General features: G+C 35.3%; 4 protein-coding genes across 4 annotated transcripts; 2 read left to right on the top strand and 2 right to left on the bottom strand.

The window, feature by feature from the left end:
* Window positions 1-15,116: 15,116 nt before the first annotated feature.
* On the bottom strand, window positions 15,117-16,211 carry LOC141706337 (glutaredoxin-C13-like). Its single transcript, XM_074509125.1, has one exon. It carries the CDS (start codon window positions 16,014-16,016, stop codon window positions 15,708-15,710), a length of 309 nt encoding a protein of 102 aa, XP_074365226.1. The 5' UTR covers window positions 16,017-16,211; the 3' UTR covers window positions 15,117-15,707.
* Window positions 16,212-18,226: 2,015 nt separating this feature from the next.
* LOC141706336 (glutaredoxin-C11-like) lies at window positions 18,227-18,917 on the bottom strand. Its single transcript, XM_074509124.1, has one exon. The coding sequence runs from the start codon at window positions 18,775-18,777 to the stop codon at window positions 18,469-18,471; it is 309 nt and encodes a 102-aa protein (XP_074365225.1). The 5' UTR covers window positions 18,778-18,917; the 3' UTR covers window positions 18,227-18,468.
* A 2,826-nt stretch (window positions 18,918-21,743) lies between these two features.
* On the top strand, window positions 21,744-22,755 carry LOC141706335 (monothiol glutaredoxin-S2-like). Its single transcript, XM_074509123.1, has one exon. The coding sequence runs from the start codon at window positions 22,219-22,221 to the stop codon at window positions 22,525-22,527; it is 309 nt and encodes a 102-aa protein (XP_074365224.1). The 5' UTR covers window positions 21,744-22,218; the 3' UTR covers window positions 22,528-22,755.
* Window positions 22,756-24,557: 1,802 nt separating this feature from the next.
* On the top strand, window positions 24,558-25,578 carry LOC141706334 (monothiol glutaredoxin-S2-like). The gene has a single exon (XM_074509122.1). The coding sequence runs from the start codon at window positions 24,849-24,851 to the stop codon at window positions 25,326-25,328; it is 480 nt and encodes a 159-aa protein (XP_074365223.1). The 5' UTR covers window positions 24,558-24,848; the 3' UTR covers window positions 25,329-25,578.
* The last annotated feature ends 1,330 nt before the right edge of the window (window positions 25,579-26,908 follow it).

Genomic DNA, 26,908 nt, shown 5'->3' with positions numbered 1-26,908 from the left:
TGAAAGTACCGTATAGTAATAGTGTTGTATGTATTGTCTAGATGTATTGTTTTAAAATTTATGTAATGGGCCTAATTTTAGGACCAGTACTAAGTTCTAACTTTAAAAAGGGTCTCACTAGAGCATCTATATGTCACCTCCCAATAAATATCATTTTAATTTTTTATGTAAAAATAATTCATTTAATTTTTTGTGTAATATATGAAAATAAGGTACCTTTGAAGTGTGACAAATCGGGTCAAATCCAGAGCCTATTTCAAAAATCGGGTCAAGTCCCGGTTCTGAGTCCGAAATAAGTCAAATTCTAATGATCCAAATGCATCCAACTTAGGTAAACGACAATCCTACCACAAGCCTTCTAAAAAATCATGATTTGTTGGTGTACCTCGTACCATTACTATTACTTTCTTTTGTAAGAAGCGCCAAATGGACCGGAGGAGTGAGATCTGTTAGATATAATTGATGATATCAGGATATAAACTATCAGAGTTTATTATCAGGACTTAATATCAGTATTAACTGAAGGTTAAATCATCAGTACTTGTCTATCAATACTTGATGATTATCATTTGATGTCATCAGGATTTAGTCACTTCAGTAGATATTCGAGAGGAAAAGGATTGCAGAATTCACGGCAGTGAAGGACTTTATTTCAGAAGCAATCATACATGGATATGTATTAGGTTCCCTTATTTTAATAGAATAGGATTCCTTATTGATTGTGTAACTGTGCACTATATAAGCACAAATTAGGTTTACACAATAAGTATTGCGTTCACGAATTGTAATATCTTTTAGATAACCTAGCAGCTCTCAAGGATAATTTTTCATCCTTTGAGAGACTACTTTTGTAATTAGTTTTTATCCGTTTATATAAAAAAGGTTGATTCTGTTAAGCTCTATCGAATTATTTGCATAAACTATTTTCACCCCCCCCCCTTACAGTTGATTACGGACCTAATAATTGGTATCAAAGCTTGTTGTTGATATACAAACAGTTTAAGATCTGAAAATAAATCTTTAATGGAAGACAAAGATCCAAAATAACAGAATCCCCCACTTCCTCCACCAGCCAATCAACCCATCAACAATAACATGAGCAGCTATGAGGCTATAAAAGTTCCAATCTTGAAGATACATGAATATCCAATCTGGAAAGTCATGATGGCCATGTGTCTGGAAGCAACAAATCCTGAATATCTAAGCATGATTTATGATGGTCCTCACAGGCCAATGAAACTGGCTGTTGCTGTTGCTGACCAAGAAGAAAAGATGATTGATAAAGACAAGAAGGACTATTCTCCTGAGGATCTTTCATCTACTATGAAAGATGCAAAAGTAAGACATATTCTTCACAGCAGTCTTGATAGTGTTATGTCCAATAGGGTAATTGGATGTAAAATAGCAAAGGAAATTTGGGATGTTTTAGAAGTAAAGTGTCAAGGTACTATTGATATCAAGAAAAACAGGAGGACTGTACTTACTCAAGAATATGAGCACTTTGACTCAAGAGACAATGAGTCCTTAACTGAGATTTATGATAGATTTCAGAAGATGTTGAATGACTTATCTCTTGTCAATAAGGAATATGACTTAGAGGACTCAAACTTGAAGTTTCTACTAGCACTCCCTGAAAAGTGGGACTTTAAGGTCACATCAATAATGGATAATTATGAACTTTAAGAATATCTCTAGATGAGATCTGTGGCATGCTAAAGACTTATGAACTAGAGATGGAGCAAAGAAGCAAGAGAAAATGATCAAAGTCAAGACCAATTGCACATAGAGTTGAAGAGAAGATAAATGAGAAAGTTAAGAGAACAGGTTATTCCAAAAGAAAAGCTATGATTGCAAAGTCCGATAGTGAGTCATCAAACTCTGATGATGATTCAAATACTGATAATGAATCAGATACTGATAGTGATCATGACAACAATGAAAACATGGAACAAATGGCTGCTCTTTTGGTTAAAAGCTTCAAGAAGATGGTCTACAAGAACTTCAAGAAATGGAAAAGGTTTTTCAGAAAGGGTTCCAATTCTTCAAACTCTGATAAGAGGAATGATAAAAGAAATCAAAGTCTGGAAAATTTGACTAGTCAAAGGAAATGTGCTATAATTGTGATGAAGTTGGACATTTTGCAGCTGACTACAAAAAACCAAAAGCCGAGAAGAAACAAGCCTTGATCACAAAGAAGAATAACTGGGATGATTCATCAGATTCAGATGATGGTGTCAACTATGCCCTCATGACAAATGCTGATACTGAGGATGACACTGCTGAATTAAAGATACCTCAAACCAAACATGCTTTTGATACTGATGATATCCATGAGGTTAAGATTGTTTCTTAAATCTCTACATGTTAGTTATAGGGATCAAACTTTAGAAAATATTGGAATCAAGAGTGAAAACTTTGAGTTAAGGAAAAGGAATGATCACCTAGAAATTAAATTACTTTCCATGCTAGAAATTCAAAAAGAAAGAGATAATGTTGTTTATGTTAAAGAGAAACTATTAGAAAAATATGCTTATCTAGAAAAGGATTTAGCTAAAGACGGAGAGGTTATTAAGTCTTGGACTAACTTAGGAAAAATAACTCAGGAAATTTTAGAGAATGGTTGGGATCAGGATTAAGATATGCAAATAGATCTAATTCTAACAAGAACAATGGAAAAGAAATTGAAAATTTTAAACCAGTAAATACTGATACTAAGGTTACACTGAACAAGGTTCAGATGAAGCCTATTAAGTTTAATTCAAGTGATGATGTTGTTAAGTCAGTTTTTGAGGTAGGTTCAACCTCAGCACCTAAATCAAACTTAAATACTGATAAGAGTGAACAAGTTCATACAAGATCAGTAAATATTGGTCTAATGACTCGAAACAGCTTAAGCAAAAGATGAAGAAATTACACATGAAAGGCAAGGAGAAAAAGCCTAGGAAAAACATGAATGGTAAAGTAGGTGTTAATCAAAATGGTACTTATAAAACTATTCCCAATACACCTAGAAAGATATGCTTGAACTGTAAATTGTGATAGTACTAATCATCTTGCTAATTTTTGCAGGAAGAATAAAGAGATAAATATTGTTCCTCCCAAATTAGAGTTTAAGAATAGAAAAGTTAGATATAAACCACAACATCCTTGTTTTCATTGTGGTAGTGTGTGGCACTCTATTTATACATGTAAAGAGTATCATAGTTTATATTATGATTATTATGAACTGAAATCCTCTTTAAATAATGCAGAATCTTTTTCTACATGTGTAAATAATGATAGTAAGAATGTTAACATAAACTCTGATATGAAGTCTTCTGCTGTATATGTTAACAAACTTAAAAAGGACAAAAGATCCAAGCAAGTTCGGGTCCTTAAAAATACTATCTGATTTTAAATACCGATTGCAGGGTAATAGAAGAAATTCTCTAATTTTGGACAGTGGATGCTTAGGAAAAATGACTGGTTATAAATCCCTGCTATCAGAGTTTAAGGAGAAGGCTGGCCCAAGTGTTTCTTATGAAGATGGCAACTTAGGAAAAATCTAGGGATATGACCAAATCAAAATTGGGAATGTCATTATTGAAAATGTAGCTCTGGTTGCAGGACTCAAATATAATTTGATCAGTGTGAGTCAGATTTGTGACAGAGATTACCATATGAACTTTTATGAGGAACATTGTGATATTGTCAATAAGTCCGATGGCAAGATTGTAATGACTGGTGCAAGACATTGTAATTTATATGAAGTCAGGGTCTCCACAAATACTATTGGATCAGAAGTTTGTCTACTTAGTAGAGCATCTGTGGAAGACAGCTGGAACTGGCATACAAAGACTTTCTCATCTCAATTTCAATAATATCAATGAACTTGTGAGGAAAGATCTTGTAAGAGGGTTGTCCAATGCAGTATTTACTCCTGATGGCTTATGTGACTCATGCCAGAAAGCCAAGCAAAGGAAAACAACTTTCAAGAGTAAAACTGAATCCTCTATTCTTGAACCATATAATCTACTTCATATTGATCTTTTTGGTCCAATCAATGTTATGTCAATTGCCAAGAAAAGGTATGCACTTATAATTGTTGATGAATATACAAGATACACATGGGTGTATTTTCTGCACACCAAGGATGAATCTCCATCCATTCTTCTTGATCATGTGAGAGAGCTGGAAAAAGGATCAATATACAAAGTGAAGATCATTAGAAGTGATAATGGAACTGAATTCAAGAACAGTGCTACAGAAGAGTTCTGTAAATACAAGGGGATCAAGTAAGAATTTTCTGCTCCTGGAACTCCACAACAAAATGGAGTTGTTGAAAGAAAGAATAGAACTCTCATAGAAGCTGCAAGAACCATGCTAGAGGAAGCAAGATTGTCTACCTACTTTTGGGTTGAGGCTGTGCAAACTACTAGCTTCACACAAAATGCAACATTGATCAACATGCATGGAAAAACACCATTTGAGATAGTGAAGGAAAAGAAGCCGGATTTGAAGTACTTTCACATTTTTGGCGGCAAGTATTTTTTTTCTCAAAACTCATCCAGAACAGCTTACTAAATTTGATCTAAAAGCTGATGAAGGCTTTTTTGTTGGTTATCCATTTTCAACAAAAGCTTTCACAGTGTATAATCTGAGAACAAGGACAGTCATGTAATCTATACTTGTATCTTTTGATGATAAGAAAATCACAGGTCTAGAAGATGCAAATGACCATGATGAACTGAGATTTGAAAATGAAGTACAGTTAAATCCTGATATATTGACAAGTCTTGATACACTAAATCCTGATATCACTCTAAACTCTGATGATCCACATGACAGTAGAAATTCTGCAAATACTGAAGCACATGTTGAGGGGGAGCAACAAGATTCAAACCCAGAGTCTTCTACAAGTGATTCAACTCGAGGAACATCAGTAGATAATTTATTAGATTCCAATTCCTCAAATGATGATGGATCAAATATTGATAGCACTGGAAGTACTGATTCAGGGGGAGTATCAGGACATGGCAGTGGTACAAGTCAAAGAAATACTAGAGAGTTCATGGATCATGGGGAGGTTCTACTTCAAGAAGTCAACTCCCATCTGCAAGAAAATGGTCTAAGTCACACACATCTGACTTAATCATTGGAAATCCTGACATGGTGTAAAGACCAGAAAAGCCACTCAAAATGATTGTCTTTACCATTCTTTTCTATATCAAACTGAACCAAAAAAAGTGGAAGAAGCTCTTCAAGATGCTGAATGGGTTACAGTAATGCAAGAGGAGCTTAATGAATTTGAAAGGAAGAAAGTATGGACTCTTGTGCCAAAACCAAAGAACAGATCAGTTGTTGGTGCAAAGTAGGTGTTTAGAAACAAAACTGATAGTGATGGCATCATTATAAGTAATAAATCAAGGCTAGTTGCAAAGGGCTATTCACAGCAAGAAGACATTTATTATGATGAGACTTTTTCTCCATTTGCAAGGCTTGAGGCAATCAAAATATTTCTAGCCTATGATGCTCGCAAGAAGTTTAAAGTGTTCCAAATGGATGTGAAGAGTGTATTTATGAATGGTGAACTTGAAGAGAAAGTTTATGTTGAACAATCTCCAGGGTTCATAGATCCAAAATATCCAGATCATGTCTATAAACTGGATAAAGCACTCTATGGACTAAAAAAAGCTCCAAAGGCCTGGTATGAAACACTTTCTCTATTTCTGTTAGAAAGTGGTTTCACAAGAGGTACAATTGACAAAACTCTCTTTTATAAATACTATGGTAAGGACTTATTATTAGTACATATATATATTGATGATATCATTTTTAGTTCAACTAATTGTAAATTCTGTGAGAGGTTTGCAAAGCTCATGTAGCCAAGATATCAAAATGAGTATGATGGGAGAATTGAGTTATTTTCTGGGTTTAAAAGTAAAACAGACTGATGAAGGGATCTGAATAAATCAATCCAAATGTACCAGGAAGTTGCTCAAAAGATTCTGAAGCAAGACAGTTCGACTACAACAACTCGAATGGCCACTATAACCAAGTTAGATTCTGGTTCATCAGTAGATATAACAAACTACATCGGTATGATTGGCTAACTCCTATATTTGACTGCTAGTAGACCTGATATCATGTATGCTACATATCTCTGTGCAAGGTTCCAAGCTGATCCAAGGGAACCACATCTATTAGCTATGAAAAGAATTTATAAATATCTCAAAGGCACCATGAATTTGGGATTATGGTATCCTAGAGATTCAGACTTTAAGATAATTAGATATTCAGGTGCTGATTTTGTAGGATATAAAATAGACAGGAAAAGCACTTCTGGAAGCTGCCAATTTCTTGGTGGCATGTCGGTTTCTTGGTTTAGCAAGAAACAAAAGTCAATTTCTACATCAACTGCAGAAGCTAAATATATTGTTGCAGTAAGTTGTTGTGCTCAAATTCTATGGATGAAGAATCAGCAACTGGATTATGGGTTTTAGTATTTTGCTATTCCTATATATTATGATAATCAAAGTGCTATTACAATGACAGGAAATCGAGTACAATATTCTATGACTAAACACATCAGTATTGGGTACCATTTCATAAGGGAACATGTGGAAGAAGGTACAGTGGAATTGGTCTTTGTTCCAACAGATCAGCAATTAGCAGATATATTCACCAAGCTTCTTTGTAAAGCTACCTTTACAAGATTGGTGAATGAATTGGGAATGATATCAGAACATTTCTCAAACTATGATAATTTAGAATAACTACTGATAGTTAGAGTATGGTATCTTATTATTATGTAACAGTACTTGCTAAATACTGATTATAGTGTTAAACACTGATGCCATGAAAGCATGTAATTAACCTCTATCAATCTCATCCAGTAGCTGCATGTTAAACTCTGATTATGTGTATAAGCTCTGTTATTGGTCAAACTTGTGTTGACTGATAAATCCTGACAGTAGTAATTAAAGTTTGATATTGGTCAAACTCTATTTGACTGATAAATCCTGATAGTTGTTAATTAAATACTGATATTGGTCAAACTCTGATTGATCATAATATTCTGATGATAATTTTTGAATTTATTCAAATATTATTTTAATCAGTATTTTAATTACAGGTGTGAAGTTATTTGCAAGAGGGTAATTATTGCATGATTACAGTTGTTTATTGATGGCGTGAGGATATGTAAAAATGTTTAAGTATACACAAACATTATTCTAGGGAACTGTGCGCGAAGTAACTACCATTATTACACGTCTCCATGATTAATTTTATAGTCATTATATGATGCCATGTGTCCCACTAAACGGAAATGTTTCTTAGTTAGTGGAGTGATGCGTTATACAAAATCAATTGTTGATTTCAAATTAACACTTTACCAATTCTCTATTATCTTCTTCTCTGCTAATTCTCTCTCTTTCTCTCACCCGTAAACTCTGAAACCCTATTTTCTATTCAAAATTTTGCTTGCAAATTAACCATGAATTCATCACTTGCTTCTAAACCGTTTAATTACGGTGTTGCAAAGTTTGTGACTAACAACTACTCTTCTATTCTAGATAACAACAGTGTGAATATCGATTTTCACATTTTTCAGGACTTTCTCAGATCCAGTGAGATTGGGTTCGCTCTCACGGAACCCACAACTATCTCAGGTGACCACGTGCTCTCTATCTGGAAAACTTGAGTGTATGATGATGGAGGTGCCAATGGAACTCCAAGCTTGGTGTTTGAGTTTGACAGAAAAAGGGTAGTTACTCCTCAGACTGTAAGGGAGGCATTACAGTTGCCTGCACATAACTCCTACTCTGTGTTTGTAGGAGATTCTGAAATGAGGAGATTCCTTAGTGAGATTGGTTATAAAAAGGACTTGAAGAACCTTGGTCAGTTGAAAATGAATAGGCTCGGGAAGGAATGGAACTTCTTCTTTGACTGCATCACTAAAGCCTTCAATAATAAGTCTTCTAATTTTGATGCTCTACCCATCATGACTCAACAAATAGGGTGCTCTATGATTTATGGTTCAAATTATGATTTTGGTAGAGTAGTCTTATCTTTCATAGGTGATAGATTAACTGCTGATAGATATATTGTATATTATGCTAGATTTTGTTAGTTAATCTTCAGTGTCTGTTTTCCTGATACCCCTATCCCGTCAAATCAAGTTGTGGCAGTATTTAAATTGACAAAAAGGGCTTTTTCTGATCTCATTTCACAAGATGAAAAGAGAAAGGATCTAGTTCCTTTGAGGTTGCCTTTTGTTGCTAGGAACTTGCTCATTGCAAGGTCCCTGTGACTTATGGTTTACCTAACAAGCAGAGTGCTCAATTACAGGGCATAACTATTGGAAACCCCCCTGTAGCTAACCCAAGCACAACAACCCACACACAACCCCAAACACAAACACAAACACAAACACAAACTCAACCACCACCACAATCTCAAACAGAAGCCACCTCAAGTGTCTTCCAAAAGACACCTGTTGTAGAAAGAAAGAAACAATTGGCTAATAGGGCTACAAATCCTGATGTAGTAAAGCCAAAAGCTAATGCAACACAAGTTAAACCTTCAGAATATGTCAGGAGGAAACTTGTGCTTGCTGGAATAGAATTAGATTTAGATGAGGACAATGCTACCTTATCTTCTAAATTTCCAAACCTTTCATCTGATTCTTCTTCAAGACCAGTTGTACTACCAACTGAGAAGGGCACAACTACTGATGTTGTTGAAAGTACCAGAAATTATGATGCATCTGGTACAAGCCTAAGGCCAAGGAAGAGGAAGCTGACCAAAGTTTATTTTGCTCAGAACTTGTTCAAGATCAAAATGGAAATTATTGAGGAGACACAGGGTGCCTATACTCCAAATCCTGATTTTCAATCAAATCCTGATGTACCTGTAAATTTATCTGATTCTCCTGTCAAGTAGCAAAGCAAAAGAGCAAGAGAAATCTCTCATAAGCAAGTTGAAGAAATTGTCAAGAGGCTACAAGGGAAAGATCTTTTACCTGGATAATCACATAAGAACTTGTATCTCAAAGGGATACAACAACTACATATTCTGATCCAATCCCACAAGAACCTTCACCTCAAAGTGGTGTAGCAGATATTGAAGAACAAGAGCCTCTTAATCAATATCTAGATGAAGAATGGCATGAAGCTATCACTTCCAAGATCCATGCAAAAGTATATAAGGTCAAGGACTTCTGTAGACAAATAGATCCAACTGCTTTCCCAGAAGAGCCTGCTCAGGAGTTAAACACTGCAATTGTGAAGAAGAGTACACAAGAACCTGGGTGTCAAAATCATCTAGCAACTCCTGATTCTCCAGCCACACAAAAACCATTGCATTAAAGTTGCAATGAAGGCTCAACTCCTGTTGCAGTAACTCTGGTGATGGATGTTGAAGGAAGAATTCATGCATCTCCTCCAACTACTGATATTTTATCAGTCCCTCCATTGGATGTCTTCAAAGAAGTTGAATCTTAAGAATCACAAGGTATAAATACTGATTTCACTTTATCAGCATTTACTTTAAATACTGATTTTGTTTTATTAGCATTTATCTTGCATGTTACAAATTTTGTTGGTATGATTATATCTAGACCTTATTTAAGGACTACCTCTAGTTGTATGACCACATACAACCTTTCTTTAGCCACTTGTTAATTATGTAGCATAAATTATTTGAGCCTTTCATCTGAGTTGTGTGAAAAGATTTAGAGAAAACAGAATTTAATAGAGGCATGATCTTTCCTGGAAAAAGAAGAGGTGGATGAGTGACAGGATTTAGTAATCCTTGTGAGGAAACTCTAACTATTAAAAGTTATGAGCTGTCTGGTGTGAGGAGTAGTGAGACTACTTTAAAAGAACATAGAGATTAAGTGTTACTTGTTATATTTTGCAGGTGCACAAAGTACAAAAGAAACAGTTGTTGAACACCAATCTATAGACCCTCGTGTAAACTCTGATATACCAAGTGCTGATAATCTCCATGCAGGTCTAAGTACTGATAATTTTCCGCAGTCCACTCACTCTACTATTCCATCACTTGATACTCTCTCTGTTGTTACTGAAGATGTAGTAACACAAAAGTCCATTCATGAAAATCTATTCACTACATGATCACCACAGCACTCCACAGGTACTGAGGTTCTGGAGGTAAATCCTGAAGCTCTAGCTCATCTATCTACAATTCTTGAATATGTGGAGCTAAATGCTGATGGTATGGAAGTTTCTGATGCAGCTGGTTCTCATACAGCCCCAATTTCGGATTCTATCTTACATGTTGAAGCTGGAGATGAAGTTCAACAGATAGTTCAAGATCTAGTTATTAATGAATGATATATCCATGAGACGGAATCTAATGATGGTGAAGAAGCTAATACTTCAAATGTTATTATAGATCTTGAGGATGATTTATTCTTCCTTAAAGATATGCCTAGATATGTGAGGCAACAAAAGCTGAAAGATTTAGATGCTAAGAAGAAACATGATTTCTTTGATGATATCTGGAACAAGAAATGGAAGGATATTGACTATCCTATTTCAACTAATTATGTTGTTACTCATCTGGATACAACTAAGAAGACCATTCAGATCCTGATATGCTTAATCATCTGAAAACATCTACTCTATTGGTAAGATCTATGCATTCTTCTCAGGAAGCCACCACTTATCAAATAAATCAAATCAAATAATCCTGGATACAAAGCTGACTACTCATCAGGAGATACAGAAACATATTTGACCAATTCTTGAAAGACAGACTCAGATTGAAGCCAATCAGGATTGGAAGCTAAACACGAGCAAATGTCTGGACAACTTGATGAGGTTCAAAATTCAACGGAGCCAATTCTTTCTCTACTTTTTGGTGATGATGCCAAAAAGGGGGAGAAGATTGCTAAATCTAAATGTAAACAACTAACTTTGAAAGGAGCCGATGACACAAATCCTAATCATGGAGATAAGGGAGGAAGAAAGGAGATTATGAAAAGAAGAGGAGAATATCTAGTTGGGACTAGTGGATCATCAAAAGCCACTAGAACTCAATCTAGACAAGGTCGAGGAAGTAGGAAAATGAGAGGATAATACAACAATCAAAGGAACTAACTGTGACTACAATAACTCAACAACTCTCTGAAAGTCATAACTGCTGATGATGACCAAGGCATTCTGGAGATGGAAGCTGGTGCAGAGGCAAATCTGTATTTACAGACTTTGAAAGTTAAAGGCAAAATGACAAATTTGTTCTTCAAGGGCCCAAAGATTCAAGCATTTGACTCTGAGATGAGTAGAAGAATATTTGAAAAAGATAACCCATGAGTTGATCTAGAACAACTAAGAAAAATGGATGAAGAATTCAAGAATTCTATGAAGACAGCAAATGTTGATGCTGCTGTTATTTCTCAAGATCCTTATGAAGATGATCCTTCTTACAGACCAACCAAAGGGGTAGTTATAAGGGAGGTGAGTCAAGCAGATGCCGAAAGACCTTAAGGTCCCAAGCTATCTTAAATGCTGACAGGAGTCATAAGGGGAAGGATAAGATGGGAGAAGAGTCTAAGCCACCAAAGCCTAAAGCCAAAGTTGTTGCTAAGAGGAAATCAGTATCTAAGACACCTAAATCACAAATACTGATAGATCCAATCTATACAGTTGCTCAATCTTTTGATACTGATGAAATTGCTGAAGAACAAAAAGTCTGTCAGACTTATCAAAAAAGGAAGATTCATGGAGCTGACTGGGATTAAAAACTCAAATTAACCTCTGACATAGCTCAAGTTAATGACGAAATAAATATTGTTGTTCAACCAATCACAACCTCTGATACTACTCATGTTGTTGATTCTTCAAACCCAATTCAAGCTGAGACAGCAAATCCTGATTCTGAGAACATAAACTCTGATAAGCCATAACTTACTTTTGAAGAGAAGAAGAAGCTGCTATGGGGAAGCAAAAAGCCTGCACCTAGAAGAGATTCCTCTGTGAAATTAAAGAAGATTTATAGTGGGAGTTCTCATGCTAGAAAACTTGGAATCACTAGTAGTCTGGGAAGGTTAGGTGCTGATCCATCTGTAGATGATGCTTTGATTCTAAGGAAGCATGCAAATATGACAGAAATTGGATAAAATGTGATGCTTGAAGACTTACAGAAGATCGTATCAGTACAAATTGTTATTGATCTTGTTGGAGAGAAACTGATCTACTTTCTGGAGTCTGGGAGAAGGTTGAGGTTGACTCAAGATTAGTTGAGAGACAAATCATGGCAGGAATTAGAACTTGTTGCTACAATTCTCAAGGTGACCAATCCTGTAATTTCCAGATGGTCTGCATTTATAAAGAACCTGATACAGTTGAAGCAGAGAGGAATGCCTTACAAATCAAACTATATTTCAAAGTACATTGATCAAACTGAGTATGTTGTTGATATGCCTGTTGGAGGAGCTAAGATAGAAATGAGTCTAAGAAGGGAAGTCTTAACCTTTAATCCTGAAGGTAAGAAGATTGGATTTCTAGAACTGGATGATCTATTTCTTGAAAATTCAAAGCTACATGATCTCAGGACAACCATCTATCAGAATGATGAATCAACAGATGAGCTAAAAGAACACAAGCAAATGATGCAATGGTACTTGGATGTAATGGAAGAAAATCTACTAAGGAAGTTCCTTGAAGAAGCTACAGACTGTGTTAAAGTTCAGGAATGAAGAATAAAGTCTGATAATCACTGTCTGTAAGATTCTATATGTTTATTTAATTTATGCATTTAGATAGTTTTTGACATCGTCAATTAGAACGTGTACATAATTACATAATGCACAATTTGGGGGAGATTGTTAGATATAATTGATGATCATGATATAAACTATCAGAGTTTATTATCAGAACTTAATATCAGTATTTACTGAAGGTGACATCATCAATACTTGTCTATCAGTACTTGATGATCAGCATTTGATGTCATCAGGATTTAGTCACTTCAGTAGATATTCTAGAATGAAAATGATTACAGAATTCAAGGCGGTGAAGGACTTTATTTAAGAAGCTATCATACATGGATATGTATTAGGTTTCCTTATGATAATAGAATAAGATTCCTTATTGATTGTATAACTGTGCACTATATAAGCACAGATTAGGTTTACACTATAAGTGTTGCGTTCACGAATTGTAATATCTTTCAGATAACCTAGCATCTCTAAAGGATAATTGTTCATCCTATGAGAGAGTACTTTTGTAATCAGTTTTTATCTGTTAATATAAAAACTGTTGATTCTGTTAAGCTTTATCGAATTATTTGCATAAATTGTATTCACCCCCTTCTACAGTTGATTACGGACGTAACAAGATCACCTTATAGCGCTAAAGCGGACACTTTAAGCAGTTTTAAAAACTGACTATTAATCGGATTATAAATAAATATGCATACATTAGACATATTGAATATTTGTTGAATAAAGAAATACATCCACATATTATAATAATCACTAAAATAATCATTCACAAAGTCATAATCAAAAAATAAAAATATCAAATTATATTTTTTTAAATAATGTTTATAATTTTCTAATTATTTTTAATTTTCCCACTTAATTGGTCAAAGTCCGCTTAAGCGGTCAAAATCCGCTTAAACTCGTTTAAATTTCTGATTTTGCATTAATTCAAGCATTTCTACCTTTGATTTCGCTTAAACCTCCGCTTAAGCGTCTGCTTAATGCGCATTTTACAACACTGATAGTAGTTTGCCTTATAAATTAAACAGAATTGATAATTTCAAATTTTATTAATACAAGACTAGGGTGTTACAAAATCCCCCACATAAACTCAGCTCATAGGTTTAAGATTGTTGCATCTCTATAATATCAGTTAGTTTCATGTTTTTACCTCTGAATCCCTTTCCATGGTGAAATAATACCACCAGCCTTCGTGTCCCCCACCGATAGTTTGGCAAATCAAGTTTTCGAGAATTGACTCTGATACCATATGTGACAACCGAGTCAAATCCCGAGATTTTTTCAAAAATGGAGTCAAGTCCACATTCCGAATTTGAAATAAGGCGAAATCTAATGACACAAATGCATCCAACCGGGATAAATGACAAGTCGTAGATTTACAAAAAAACATGATTTATCCAACCTGGATAAACGCCAAATCAATTGTCTATATACATTTATTCATGATTGAAGGTGAAATTTTTTTGACCCCCTAACAAATCATGATTCGTCAGTGTACTCAGTAGAACTGAGCAGAAATCACAAATATTGTCAACACGGAAATTATGATAGTGTAGCTTAGCTTTAAAATTCCTTTGTTGGATAAAGTATAGCTAGGACCATACAAGAATATATGTAGATATTCTTTTTAGATTCAAGATGAAGATGTGGGGGGCAGCCGTTTGTTTTTTGCTTGTATAATTCCAGCAGAATACACGCATTTCATACGGTTCAGGAATTACCAACCATGCCATCCATGTCCGACAACCTAAATGTAAACTTTGTGTTTTGTGTAGTAGATAGATGGTACTTGTGCATACATACGTAACCTAAATCAAAGCCTACCCATCATATATTAAAAAGTTCCATAATCAAAACGTCATGTATTATATCCATCATTTAGCAAAAATTTGGAATTTTTTTTAAGAGACTTGGCAGTATTCTAAAAAGAACAGATTCCTTTCTTTACCCGTCAAGTCATATGGTACAACAATTAATCCAAATTGCGGTTCGGTAATTTTTGTCATTAAACACTAATACCAGTTATAATTACAGACATTAAAATGGAAAGCTAAAAGGGTTGTTAGCTGAGAAACAAAGGACAAAAGCAAATTGCTTCAACATAATTGGTAGAATAAAGCTTCAATGGCACCTCATACTGTGGAAAAGTGGAGGCATTTCTCTACTTTCAACTTTTCTGCTAATGGACTGTCGTTGCAACAATCTCCTCTTTCAGGTGTTCAAAATCAAATCTACTTTCATACTTGCACCACAGTTATATACACAGTTACATGATTTTTAGCTAACCCTTCCTCTTAAGGGCTGAATGTAAGAGCTATAAATCTTACTGCAAATCCCAGTTTGTTTGAGACTTTAATCATCACATTCAGAACCTATTCTGCGTGCGCAATTAAACGGCATTTGTACCACAAACACGAGACTTTTAGCAGTACCTTTAAATTTTCTCTAGTGATAAGTCCATACTATGTAGTCGGAACTCGGAACAGTCACACAAACATAAACAGCCTCCCTACTCCTTGGGGGTGCTATAAGATCTTTGGGTATACATTATCATGTCCTGACCCTCTTTCTGAGTAGGTATGGTTTGTTTTGGTTTGGTTTATTTAGTTGGAATTAGAGGCTTGTTTAATTATGACCAAATTCATTTGATGATAATAACATCCTTGAAATATAACCAAGTATGTCAATTAAATGAACTGATGCAGTGAAGCCAATTAGGCATTGGAGCATTATAAATTAAGCTAATTTTATTAAGGAATACAAATAGGCTACACAATCTTCTTTTTGTCTTTCTTCACTAGGCAAACACACTACTTGCTTAATTACTAGACAAAGTTGAACAAATACACAATACAGAATGCATGTAGACATAAGCACATAGCCAAGTGCTCAAGTGTGAGCTCAAAGAACTACCATGCAAAGTTATTCTTCATCTAAATATAAATGGAGTAAATTATGAAAGCTGCAGTAGACTTTAAGAGATATTCTGATAAGGCTTCAGTTGAGGAATGAGAGAGCCACTGAGGTGGAGGGACATGACTTCATTGGTGGAACCGATAAGCTTTCCATTTATAAACACAGCTGGCACCGCTGGGTTATTGCATCCCATCCTCAACAAAGCCTTCTCTATTTCCCTTCCCTCGGGATCTTGATCGATTTCATGAACCACGGGTTCTACCTTAAGTTCATGAAACAAAATGTTCACAGCATAGCATAAACAACACGTAGTCTTGCTAAAGATCACCACTCCATTTTCTGAGGTTACTCGCATTATTTTGTCCATCCTTATGTTTCCTTTAGTTTGGATATTCTAGCCAAGGTTTTTTCTAGGAGTAAACTGAGGAGAATAATAATTTGAAGCTGTAAGTTGCTTGTACCTGGAGTTCTCAGCCAGCCTGCTCTATTTATAAACGCCTTTGGTAGACTACTGTATTCAGAAAAGAACATTCAAAAGCCAATGTGCTACACAAGTTGGAGAAATACATATTTACTTCTCCCACGCCCTAGGACAAGTTTACATGAGCAATTGTAAACATCTGATTCAAGGACTATTTAGTACTTTTCTCTTGTACATTCCCTAAAACAATGATCAAAGCATCAATGGTTGGGTTCGACACAGACTTGTGCAAACTAGTGACCATGTCCTCACTATATGCAGATCTCATGGAATTTAAAGATCTCCAAAAAAGTAGGAAAGATGTCAAGAAATTGATTAAGATGTTCAAATCCCTAGAGATTCTCTCACAATGATCTTGTATGTGATTCTTTTGGTATAAAAATGGTTTTACTAGTAATTTGAATCTTGTCAGTTTTTACAATTAAAACGCAAAGCCTAACACTTGAACATAAACACCATAAAGTTCATTCTAAAATTTCAAGATTTACAACCTTTAGATACCTGATGTATACTGCAGCTACCACATGGTACACTGAGCTTTGGCAAAACCTATGTTAGATGACTTTAAGTTATATTGAACAAAATTAAGAAAGAAAAAATGTACTGCAGTGTCTTGTGGGATGTACAAGGCAGATGTCTGGGATTGTGATTAATCTTAACCATAGGACTGAAAAGGAAATGACTTTTGGTGTCTGTAAAAGATTCTCAGTGTTGCACACATCAACTTGCAAGCTTTCCTCTAACGTGTGAGCAACAAGTCTGTTGATGTACATTCTGGCCACTCTACATGTCAATGAAGCTGCAATATAACCTCAATTTGTTTCATTGCGTCTGCTTAATTAAAACTGTTGCCAGTCAGAAAAATATGGAGTTTCTTTTATCTAACTTAGATATGTAAAACAGAGATAATTATGTCCTCATCTGTGTGTGGCTTTCTTTTCGGTTAATTCCGCATGGTTGGAATAAAAGGTTGTGCAGATGAAAGGGGCGGAAGTGATGGTTAAGGATGAAGAGGATGACATAGAAATAGAACCAACAACTTATCACGTTTTATTGATAACCAAGTATCCTAACAAATTCATTACTACATTTTAGACCAGAGGACTAGTAAGTTGGTAAGCATTTGCAACCTTTGAATTTTCCAATTCTAGACATCAAATTAGCTGTAACAACATGGTCTGCAACACCTTAGAAATGGAGAAAGCACGATAAGTTTAAACTCATCTTTGTTATCACTGAAGTTTAACTAATTGGTTTTGCCTATTAAATATTTTGAGATTTTTTGATCATTTCACAAGAATTTCTGGTTTCTGAGCCTAACAACCAGAAGATACTATAACCACAAGGTGAAGAGGAAGTGCAAAATACAAAGGCGTTAACTAACACTGCAAGAAATATTTTTTACAAATATAAATGCATGTCGACGACATGAACTCATGTGCAACTAAAGTTGTGTCATTTCTGTGTATCTGTCTGTCCGAGCATATATTATTCGTGTGCACTGTATGTTATTAAGAGTTGTAACATAACAGACTCCCAATTTCATAAGGAATGAGAAAGGAACTCGGGAAGGGGGGGGGGGACACAGGAATTTTTTAGGTTCCTCAGTCCCTTTTTTAGCAGTGGTTGTGAGCACACACACAGCACATGGCTTGACATAAGTATTTCTCAGTTGCCAAAGTCAGGTGGACCAGAACCTTGATGCTCTCTTCATCAAAAAATAGTCCTACTATAAGTATATTTACCATTGAAACAGTCCTTTGGTATTGGTACTGACTGTAATATTGGTATAATTAGAAAGCCATTAAATAAAAAAAAAATCGTCAAGATTGCTAATACAATTGAAAGAAGGTCAATCCACTGGTTGTTTGAAAGGATCATTACCAGCATCTTGCACAATCATCATTTTTGCATTACGGGATAAGTTCTTTGTCCATGTCTGCCTGAAAAATTTTAGATTAGTGGTTGTGGAACCTTTATTCAGTGGTTAAATTTGAATATTCTTGTAAACACAATCACCAAAGTGGTGTCTGATCATACAGATTGATCCAAAATCTAAATACGTACTTGACAGAACTTAAAACACAAGAGAAAGAGAGTACTTTATCATTAGTATGAAAATGAAATGATACAGATTATACATATTAGAAGGCACTTTCATCAAGACATTAATTGACATCAACTATTTGTTTCTGCCATAGCTGACAAAAAGAGAAGGTGTTGCTACAAATACAATAATATTTTTAATATGGTATGGAGCTAATTTTGAAATTTATAACAAAAAATTAACTCTCGATTGGATATAGCAGAATTTATATAATAAATTGATGTTAGGTGTTTAGAACCAGATAGCTCTGGCTTCGATTAGCTTTTCTTTTAGTGATCCATCTACATGCATGGATATGACATCCTTGGCCGAACCTATATATTTTCCACCTATGAAAACTGCTGGGACAGAAGGATTACAACCTAGCCTTTGAAGCGCATATTCCATTTCCCTTCCATCTGCTTCTTGATCAAGTTCATGAACTGCGGGGCTTGCACCATGTTCATAAAAGAGCACCTTAATGCTATGGCACATGCAGCATGAGCTCTTGGTAAAGATCACTGCAGCCTTCATTGATGCAAGGTCTCTTATCATATCCATTATGCTAAGAAATTTGAGTTTTTTATGAAGTGAAAATGATGTAATGCAAGCAGAAATAAGGCAACTAGATTATTAGTGATTTATGTAGATATTGAGATCTAAGGAAAGCTTGTGTGTAGTTGCAGACTTTGAGCTTTCATCATCCATATATATAGTGGATTGCTGAGGTGATCGCTAGATTGTTCAATTTATAAGAATGAAAAAAAAAACAATAAACAACTTAATGCAATACAAAAAGCTAAAGTTCTTGAGGATATTTCTTTAGATAAGGGAAATGCCCTAGGTGATATTTTTTGACAATGACCATCAGGCGATGAGAAGAGCCGCAGAGGGAAGGTGGATATATTCTTCTAAATTTTGTAAAAATACTTTTTCAAGAGGCACATTTTTGTTACAAATAATGAGTTTAATTATGTCTCCTGCATAATAAAATGTTGTCATATGTGAAAGAAGTACTTATGTTTGTGCTGAAGTTGAGTTTTCCTCCTGTAAATAATGAATATCTCCATGTTAACGTGGTTACAAAGTCAGCTCATAAGTTAATCCAAGGCCTCTATAGTCACTTTCACTCTTATCCCAATTTGATTAATATGTTTAATGACATCGGATACAGGCACCATTGAACCATCTGCACTTTTAAGCTATTGCTGGAGGCCACAGAACTTGTGTTTTTCTGTTCTATTTATGCTTTTGAATCAACTGATTTGTGTTTCTTGGACAGAGCCAAATCCAAATGTTTAATTACATAAAATGCAATGAGTTTGATGCCATCGTTTGTTACATAACCATTGCATGCTGATGCACTTTAGATATTCCCCCAGTTTTTATTGTTTCTTTAATTTTCATTCTGATACTACATCTTGCATGTTCCATTTTGTAAACTTGGTAGGATCCCTTGGTGGATGTGGAAAAAGATAAGAGTCTATCCATATCATTTGAACTTTTTCATAAGGTCCCCTCAGAATTTCCTGGAATTGAGTTCATTCAAAGAGCACAATAGAATCAAGTAATAAACAGAACTCCTAAACAATATTTAATATACAACAAAATGTCTATACTAAAAAATCTCAGGGTGTACCTTACATGGGATGATGATTAAGTTTTTTTTAGTAATTTCATAAAATTTGGTTTAAGCAATCAATTGTTTTTTTATGGTTTCGTTACACTTAACTTTAGAGAAACCTTGTTTATATGAGATAGTGACTTAACTCTTCTTCTTGCTGATGGTTATGGTTATCTTAGTTTAAAAAACAAAAAAGCTTTATCCAGTGAAGGAATCTCCTGCAAGAAAAAGCATCGCCTTTTCACCCTTCTGGATGAGGTTTACTACAAGAGAATCCTATTACAAGAACTCTAGAATTCAACAAAGTGATCACAGCTTACATGTCGGCTAATGTATGTTTAGACAAGGATCGTCAATTGGATAAAGACGCAGCTCATTTGATGTTAACATACATGACATGCATTTCATCGTGCCTCTTGACTGACTTCAAAGTTGTTAAGATCAGCATTAGGTGGCCTTGCATCATTGCAGACTCACTTAAAAGACTGTGACGATTATGATTATTATGAATGAGATAAGAACTCTCTATAAATCTACTGGTTATAGATATCTGAAAGATAGAAGAAAACTTATTATACTTTAAACCTGAACCCTAGAACTAGAAGGAAGACGGTATTGGTATACAGGTCTACTTTTATTATTATTAGATATACATTTAGAATTCATTTTATAAACTTCCCAGATTATATTTGCTCTGTGAATAAAGAGACTCATTTTGTTTGGCATCAATTTGATCCCGATGAAGTATAAGTAGATATCTACAGAGTTTGGAGCTCCATAAAATCCGAGATTGAAGCGAGTTTGAATAAGAATGTTTAAATTTTGTGAATAAACCAAACCAATCATATAGGGGCGGGAAGTGTGCAAGAGAGCAGGGTCCGAGAAAGAGAGCATGATCATTAGACTACCGCAAGCTTCCCTTTTATATTTATCAAAAACCAGCGCAACTCTCTGCCTGTAAAATCTCATATGGTATTTTGGCCAACATGGTGCTACCATCAGGCCACTGCATCCTCATCTCCACAACTCAAGAAGCTCAAACAAAAGTTCAAGATTTGACACCCAAAAATTTAAAGTTTTGATTATGTAGAATTTGAGAGTATCATCAATGGTATCTCGTTCGAATGCAGATGTGCGTTGAAGTTGCTTGCTGGTTGAGTACTTGAGTTATCATGCAAGCATAACTGCCCCATGGTTTATTGTTTGAGTTATCATGCAAACATAACTGGCCCTTCACTTTTTTTGCAGCCAAAGCAGTCTTGGAGAGGTTATATATGATACGTGGCCTCATCTCATGCCTGAAAATTTGACACTACATACTTTGCTCTGTTTGTTTGTTTTACATGCGAATATATTTTACATATTATCTACAAAGCAGACAACTAGATGCATTTATACCTGTAGCAATATCATTCTGTGGTCATAATAATTTTTGTAACTGCTTAGAGAATTTGATCGTATTCACCACCAGTCAGTTAAAGCAGAGTGATCTAGAATTGTAATGCAGTGCCCCGAAACTATTCAGGTGTTGTAAGCTATAATCTTTTATAATTGGTGGCGTTCGTCTTCTGGATACAGTCTGTCAAATTTGTGTCAACTGACATTGGTCAAATTTGTGTTATAATTTTCTTGCCAAATCAGTACATAAAGTAAAAATTGATTTAGGGGGGCGTTTGGATCGTTAGTTGGAATCTGATTTAGGGGGCGTTTGGATCGTTAACCGGAATCAGATACGGGAATGAGAATGAGAGGTAAGGGAATGGGGTTATTGGAAAAGGGAATGACATGGTATCCTAAGGGATAAGTGGAGAATGATTTACAAATTTAATGAGAATGAAGTTCATATTCCCAATCACCAAATTGTTAATCCAAACACTAATAGAGGTTCTGATTCCCGTTAACTATGCTCATTGACCATGAACCAAACTCCCTCTGCAATAAAATCATGAATACTAAAAGTTGAAAGTTCAATAAGCCCGGGGCCTTGTTAAGTATAGTTTGCTCGGCAATTGTACGGAGCTTATGTCAAGGCTAGTGATTTGATTCCACATTTGTTTACACATCTAATCAATCACATCTAGCTTTCTGTCATCAGATTTCTTTTGGTGTTCTTGATCTGGGCATACTGAGAATCTTGCTGAAAAGCATCTTACATGGATAAACTCAATATCCGCCTCTGCATGGATGCTAAGCGATCTATCACTTGTCACTGTAGAGCCATTTATATCGTCTATATATAGTCACTTCTTAAACTCAAACTCTTCACAACTAAGTCTAAGCAACTCATATATCCAGTACATTACAATATCTATCTATCTCTCAAGCACTTGAGTTTCATTAGCATAAGCATATATCTCGCATAATTCTTTTTTGCAGCAATGGCATTAGTGACAGGAATGGGCATCGAATATCCAGTAGTGATCTTCAGCAAAAGCACTTGCTCCATGTCCCATTCCATCAAGACACTTATATGCAGCTTTGGGGCAAACCCAATTGTTTATGAGATTGATGAACATGAAGATGGTAAGAAAATGGAGAAGGAACTGAAAGCATTAGGACGTGCGCCAAGCGTACCAGCTGTGTTCATAGGTCAGGAACTAGTTGGAGGAGCAAATGAGGTTTTTGCCCTCCATCTAGAGCGCAAGCTGGTTCCACTCCTCAAGAATGCTAATGCTATATGGTTGTAACTGACAACGCATGTATGACTTCAGTAGTGTTTTTCTCAACACACAACAAATTTTTCGGCGTGAATAATTACAAACAACAATAGCTTCTTCCTTCTATACTACTTATAATTATGTAATAATACTTGAGAACCTAGATATGTATGTTTTATCTCCATATGTAGCTTCTCTTTTATCGGTACTAACATATATAGTGACAATGTTAATAATGTGAAGTGGCAAAGTTTGATGCACCGAGCTCTTGCTGTGTCAAATTAATATTCTGGAATCATATTCATAAATTTAATCATCTCGAGTAGGTCAATGCGGCCTTGGCTTAAAGTAATAGTTATAAACATGTGTGAACAACAAAAAATCTTAAAGTAATGAAAATGGTCAAAATACTAGAATTCGGGGGGAGGGTACAAATATATCACACAATCTGCAAGTAGCAGAACTCAAAATATCACATGCACTGAGTATCTCAAAGATGCACAACAGTTTAAACACTAGCATAGCAGAAAGCTTCCATGCCTCGTGATCCTAGTGCATTTCTCCAATGTGTTCGTGCATTGCATACATGTCTGTGATTCATGATAGGTGGATATTATGCAATGCAGACAAAGGGTCCCAAATTTTTGTCAAATTTAGTCTATGTCAATCACCTGGTTACAAGATCAGCTCATAAGTGAATCTAAAGCCTCTGTACCGGCAAATTGCGATATTATATCTATGATCAAAGTGCTAAATAACATCACATGTATACAAAGACCATTGGCAATCCTATGAGATCACAACAGGCCATACTGTAATTTGTTTCTCTGACAGAGCTATTTAATAAGTAATTAAAATGAAGATGAGTTTGATCTCTTGCCCTGCTTGATTACTATTGCATGGTGATTTACTTCCAATATACCCCCCCCCCTTGTTGTTTCTTTTGATGTCTATCTTCATTGTGATATTGCTTCTTGCATGCTTTATGCTATTATCTTTGTAGGATCCCATAGCAGACGCGGAGAAAGATGAGTGTTTATCCAAAACATTTAAACTTTCTCCTATGGTCCCCTTTCTCACAACTTGATGGCATCAGAATTCATGTAAAAAGGCACAAGAGAATCAGTCATTAGGCAGAACACATGCACAACAATTACGTACAACAAAAGGTCTAATATTAATAATCGCATTGAGTCGTGAGTAACTTATATCAGATGATCTTTTAAGGATTCTTAAAGGCACCAGTAAACCATGTCTCAGTAATTTAATGTATCTTAGATTGAAGATTAAGCAAGAGATTGTTGTATGGTGTTTCTGACATGAACTTCAGATAAATTTGCATATCCAACAGTGATTTGAGAGAGTTTTTGTTGGTTAAACAGAAGTTATATTTGTTAAAACATTTCAACTTACATGGTCCAGTGAAGGAATGTCCTGTAGAAAAGCATCACCTTTTCTTTCTTCTGGACATGCTGGTATATTTGGGTGGATTTTGTGCATGGTCGAGCACTTGAGATTATGCATGCAAAAATGGCCCTTCGCTTTCTTTGTAGCCAAAGCAGTGTACATGATACGCGGGGCTCTCTCATGCCTGAAATTCTGAAAAAACACCAAAGCAGTGTACATGATACGTGGCTCTCCCTCATGCCTGAAATTCTGAAAATAACATATATTTGCCCTGTTGGTTTTACATGCGAATATTTCCACCATTATCTCTCTGCCATGGAGACAACACAACTAGATGCTTTGATACTCATTTACAATCTTATTATATTGTCATGATAATATTATAACTTTCTCTTGGAACATTTTTATGCAATTGCTTAGACAACTTAATTACTCAATTATAATCGCAACCAGTAATTAGTGGAAACAGAGAGATCATAGATTCTATTGTAATCCCCGTGAGTTAACAGTGTTGTAAGTACACCCAGCAATTTTTAACACGACACAAACACAACACGGGAATTTAATGTTTGTGTTTGCATTTTGAATACACGACACGAAAAAAAAGTACAAGACACGAAATACACGACTGATATATTGTGTTGGTTTTGTGTTGGGTACACGACACGACACAAGATACAGCTTGTAAGCCAAAAAATTTGAAAGTTGAGAGGGAGCGAATGTATTTTATTCTACACTTGTATGGAGGCCTTGTCAAGACTGGTTATTTTAGTCCCACGTTTGTTTAGTGTTTTGATCAATTACATCCAACTCATCTTCTCTGCTCAACTTTTTTGGAGGTCGGTCATCTGTTTTCTTTTTGGTGTTCTTCATCTGAGCATAATGAGATTCTTGCTGAAAAGGCATCTCAATCGGATAAGCTCAACATCTTTAACCGCCTCTTCATGGAGGCTACACAATGCATCACTTGTAAAGCCATTCACTCGTCTATTTATTTTCTACTCACTTCTTCAACGGAAACCCCTCACAACCAAGTTCTAGTAACTCATCAAGTACATTGCAAAAGAAAATTCTCACAGTTAATCAAATATCTTGCGTATTTCTCACTTGTAGCAATGGCATTGGTCACAAGAATGGGCAACGAATATCCAGTTGTGATCTTCAGCAAGAGCTCTTGCTCGATGTCGCATTCCATTAAGACACTTATATGCAGCTTTGGGGCAAATCCTGTGGTATACGAGATTGATGAACATCCAAATGGTCAGCAAATGGAAAAAGAACTGAAAGCATTAGGACGCAAGCCTAGCGTACCAGCTGTGTTCATAGGCCAGGAGCTTATCGGGGGAGCTAATGAAGTGTTCAGCCTCCATCTAAAGGGCAAGCTGGTGCCACTTCTCAAAAATGCTAATGCTATATGGGTGTAGCTGACAAGCCATATCTCAGTTCCATCAGTAATATTTTCTTAACACTACACTCGGCAATCTTTTTTGGGCTTTGCTGATATACATGAATAGCTTCTGTACTACTAATTATTGACCTTGTTTATGTACCATTTATTATGGAGAACCTATATATACATTATAATTTGGCTTGAGATTAAGAAAAATTGTTCAATGTAATAACCTCTAAATTACATTATGTGTTCTGATGTTGGGAGGTAAAATTTTTATTAGTTATCCAACTCAACTGTCCTAAATCACATGTTGCAAGATTTTTTTTATTTTTTTTTGAACAACAATTCATTCATAAACTTCTAATTATAGTAGTAAGAGAGTACAAAGCAACTGGAAACAAACAACTAGAACAAACTACAGCCATCAAGGCTAACTAGAACTGAAAATAAAGGCGACAGAAGACAGACAGACAGGAACTAAAACTGGAAAACAGAAATAGTAAACAGCTGATCGCGACAATAGAGGATAACAACTTAAAACAGGTCGAAAAAGTCTTCTTCATCAAGCTCGTCCTCATGCACCGCATTGAACATCTGCAACTCCTCAGGTTCATTCCCAGGCCCATTTATAAGTTATCCAACTAAACTGTCCTCAATCACATGTTGCAAGATTTACCATGCACAATCATATTGTTATATTAAGAAAAAGGAAGTCAATAATGTGAGTTACCTTTATGATCAACTTGAGATGAGATCAGACAACAATACGAATATCAACTAGGTTCTACACTCTAGTAACTTATAAGCTGAGGGCTTCATCATATGCATAGTTTGTGTTGGTCTATTTCAGGTTCTTTTAGGGAGATATTTGTCCTGTATGAAGATGAAGACCATTATGATTAGTATGGTTAGATTTTTGTGGCAGTAAACAGATGAGTAAAAATTTATTTTTATACACAGGCCCAAGGCTAATTTACGTTATTGTACGTACCAAAACTTATTATTCCGACCTCACTACACAACTGTCATCAGACGAAATGAAGATTTATTTTGATATCCACAAAACATAGATTCAATCAGCAAGGAAAGTGATGTGTCCCAGATAAAAGATATCAGTTATTGACGTTTATGTCAATAACAAAAAATCCAAGTTTTGTATGATTGATAGTTAATACCACAAGTCTAAACTTATATAATTGGAAGGAATGCCTGGAAAAAAGAAGTAAATGTATCACATGAACTGCGATACGCGAACCACTACTTTTTATAAGAATTATTCAAGAAAGCGATGTGTGTGTAATTATTCTTATCTGCGATGAGCGACATGTGATGTTCTATAACGCGGAAAGGAGTCCGAACAATTTTTCAGAAGGCCATGTCCTTGAAAGACTAGGCCTTCCTATTGATAAGCAAGTCTCACATTTGATATCTGTATGATATTTTAGGCCTTTGTTTTGTTTTAAAGTTGCAGTATTCTGATCAAAGTTTCTTAAAATTTTGGTATCTTGATCCGACGAGCAATCGATTGAATATAATTCCTTGATGGGGAGGGGTGAGGAGCGGAATACTGTTTTACATAAATCTTCTAATCTTTACAAGTATACATTTGTA

Source organism: Apium graveolens, chromosome 2 (assembly GCF_009905375.1).
Source record: "Apium graveolens cultivar Ventura chromosome 2, ASM990537v1, whole genome shotgun sequence".
Taxonomy (NCBI): Eukaryota; Viridiplantae; Streptophyta; class Magnoliopsida; order Apiales; family Apiaceae; genus Apium; species Apium graveolens.
This window is presented reverse-complemented; position numbering and strand designations above follow the sequence as displayed.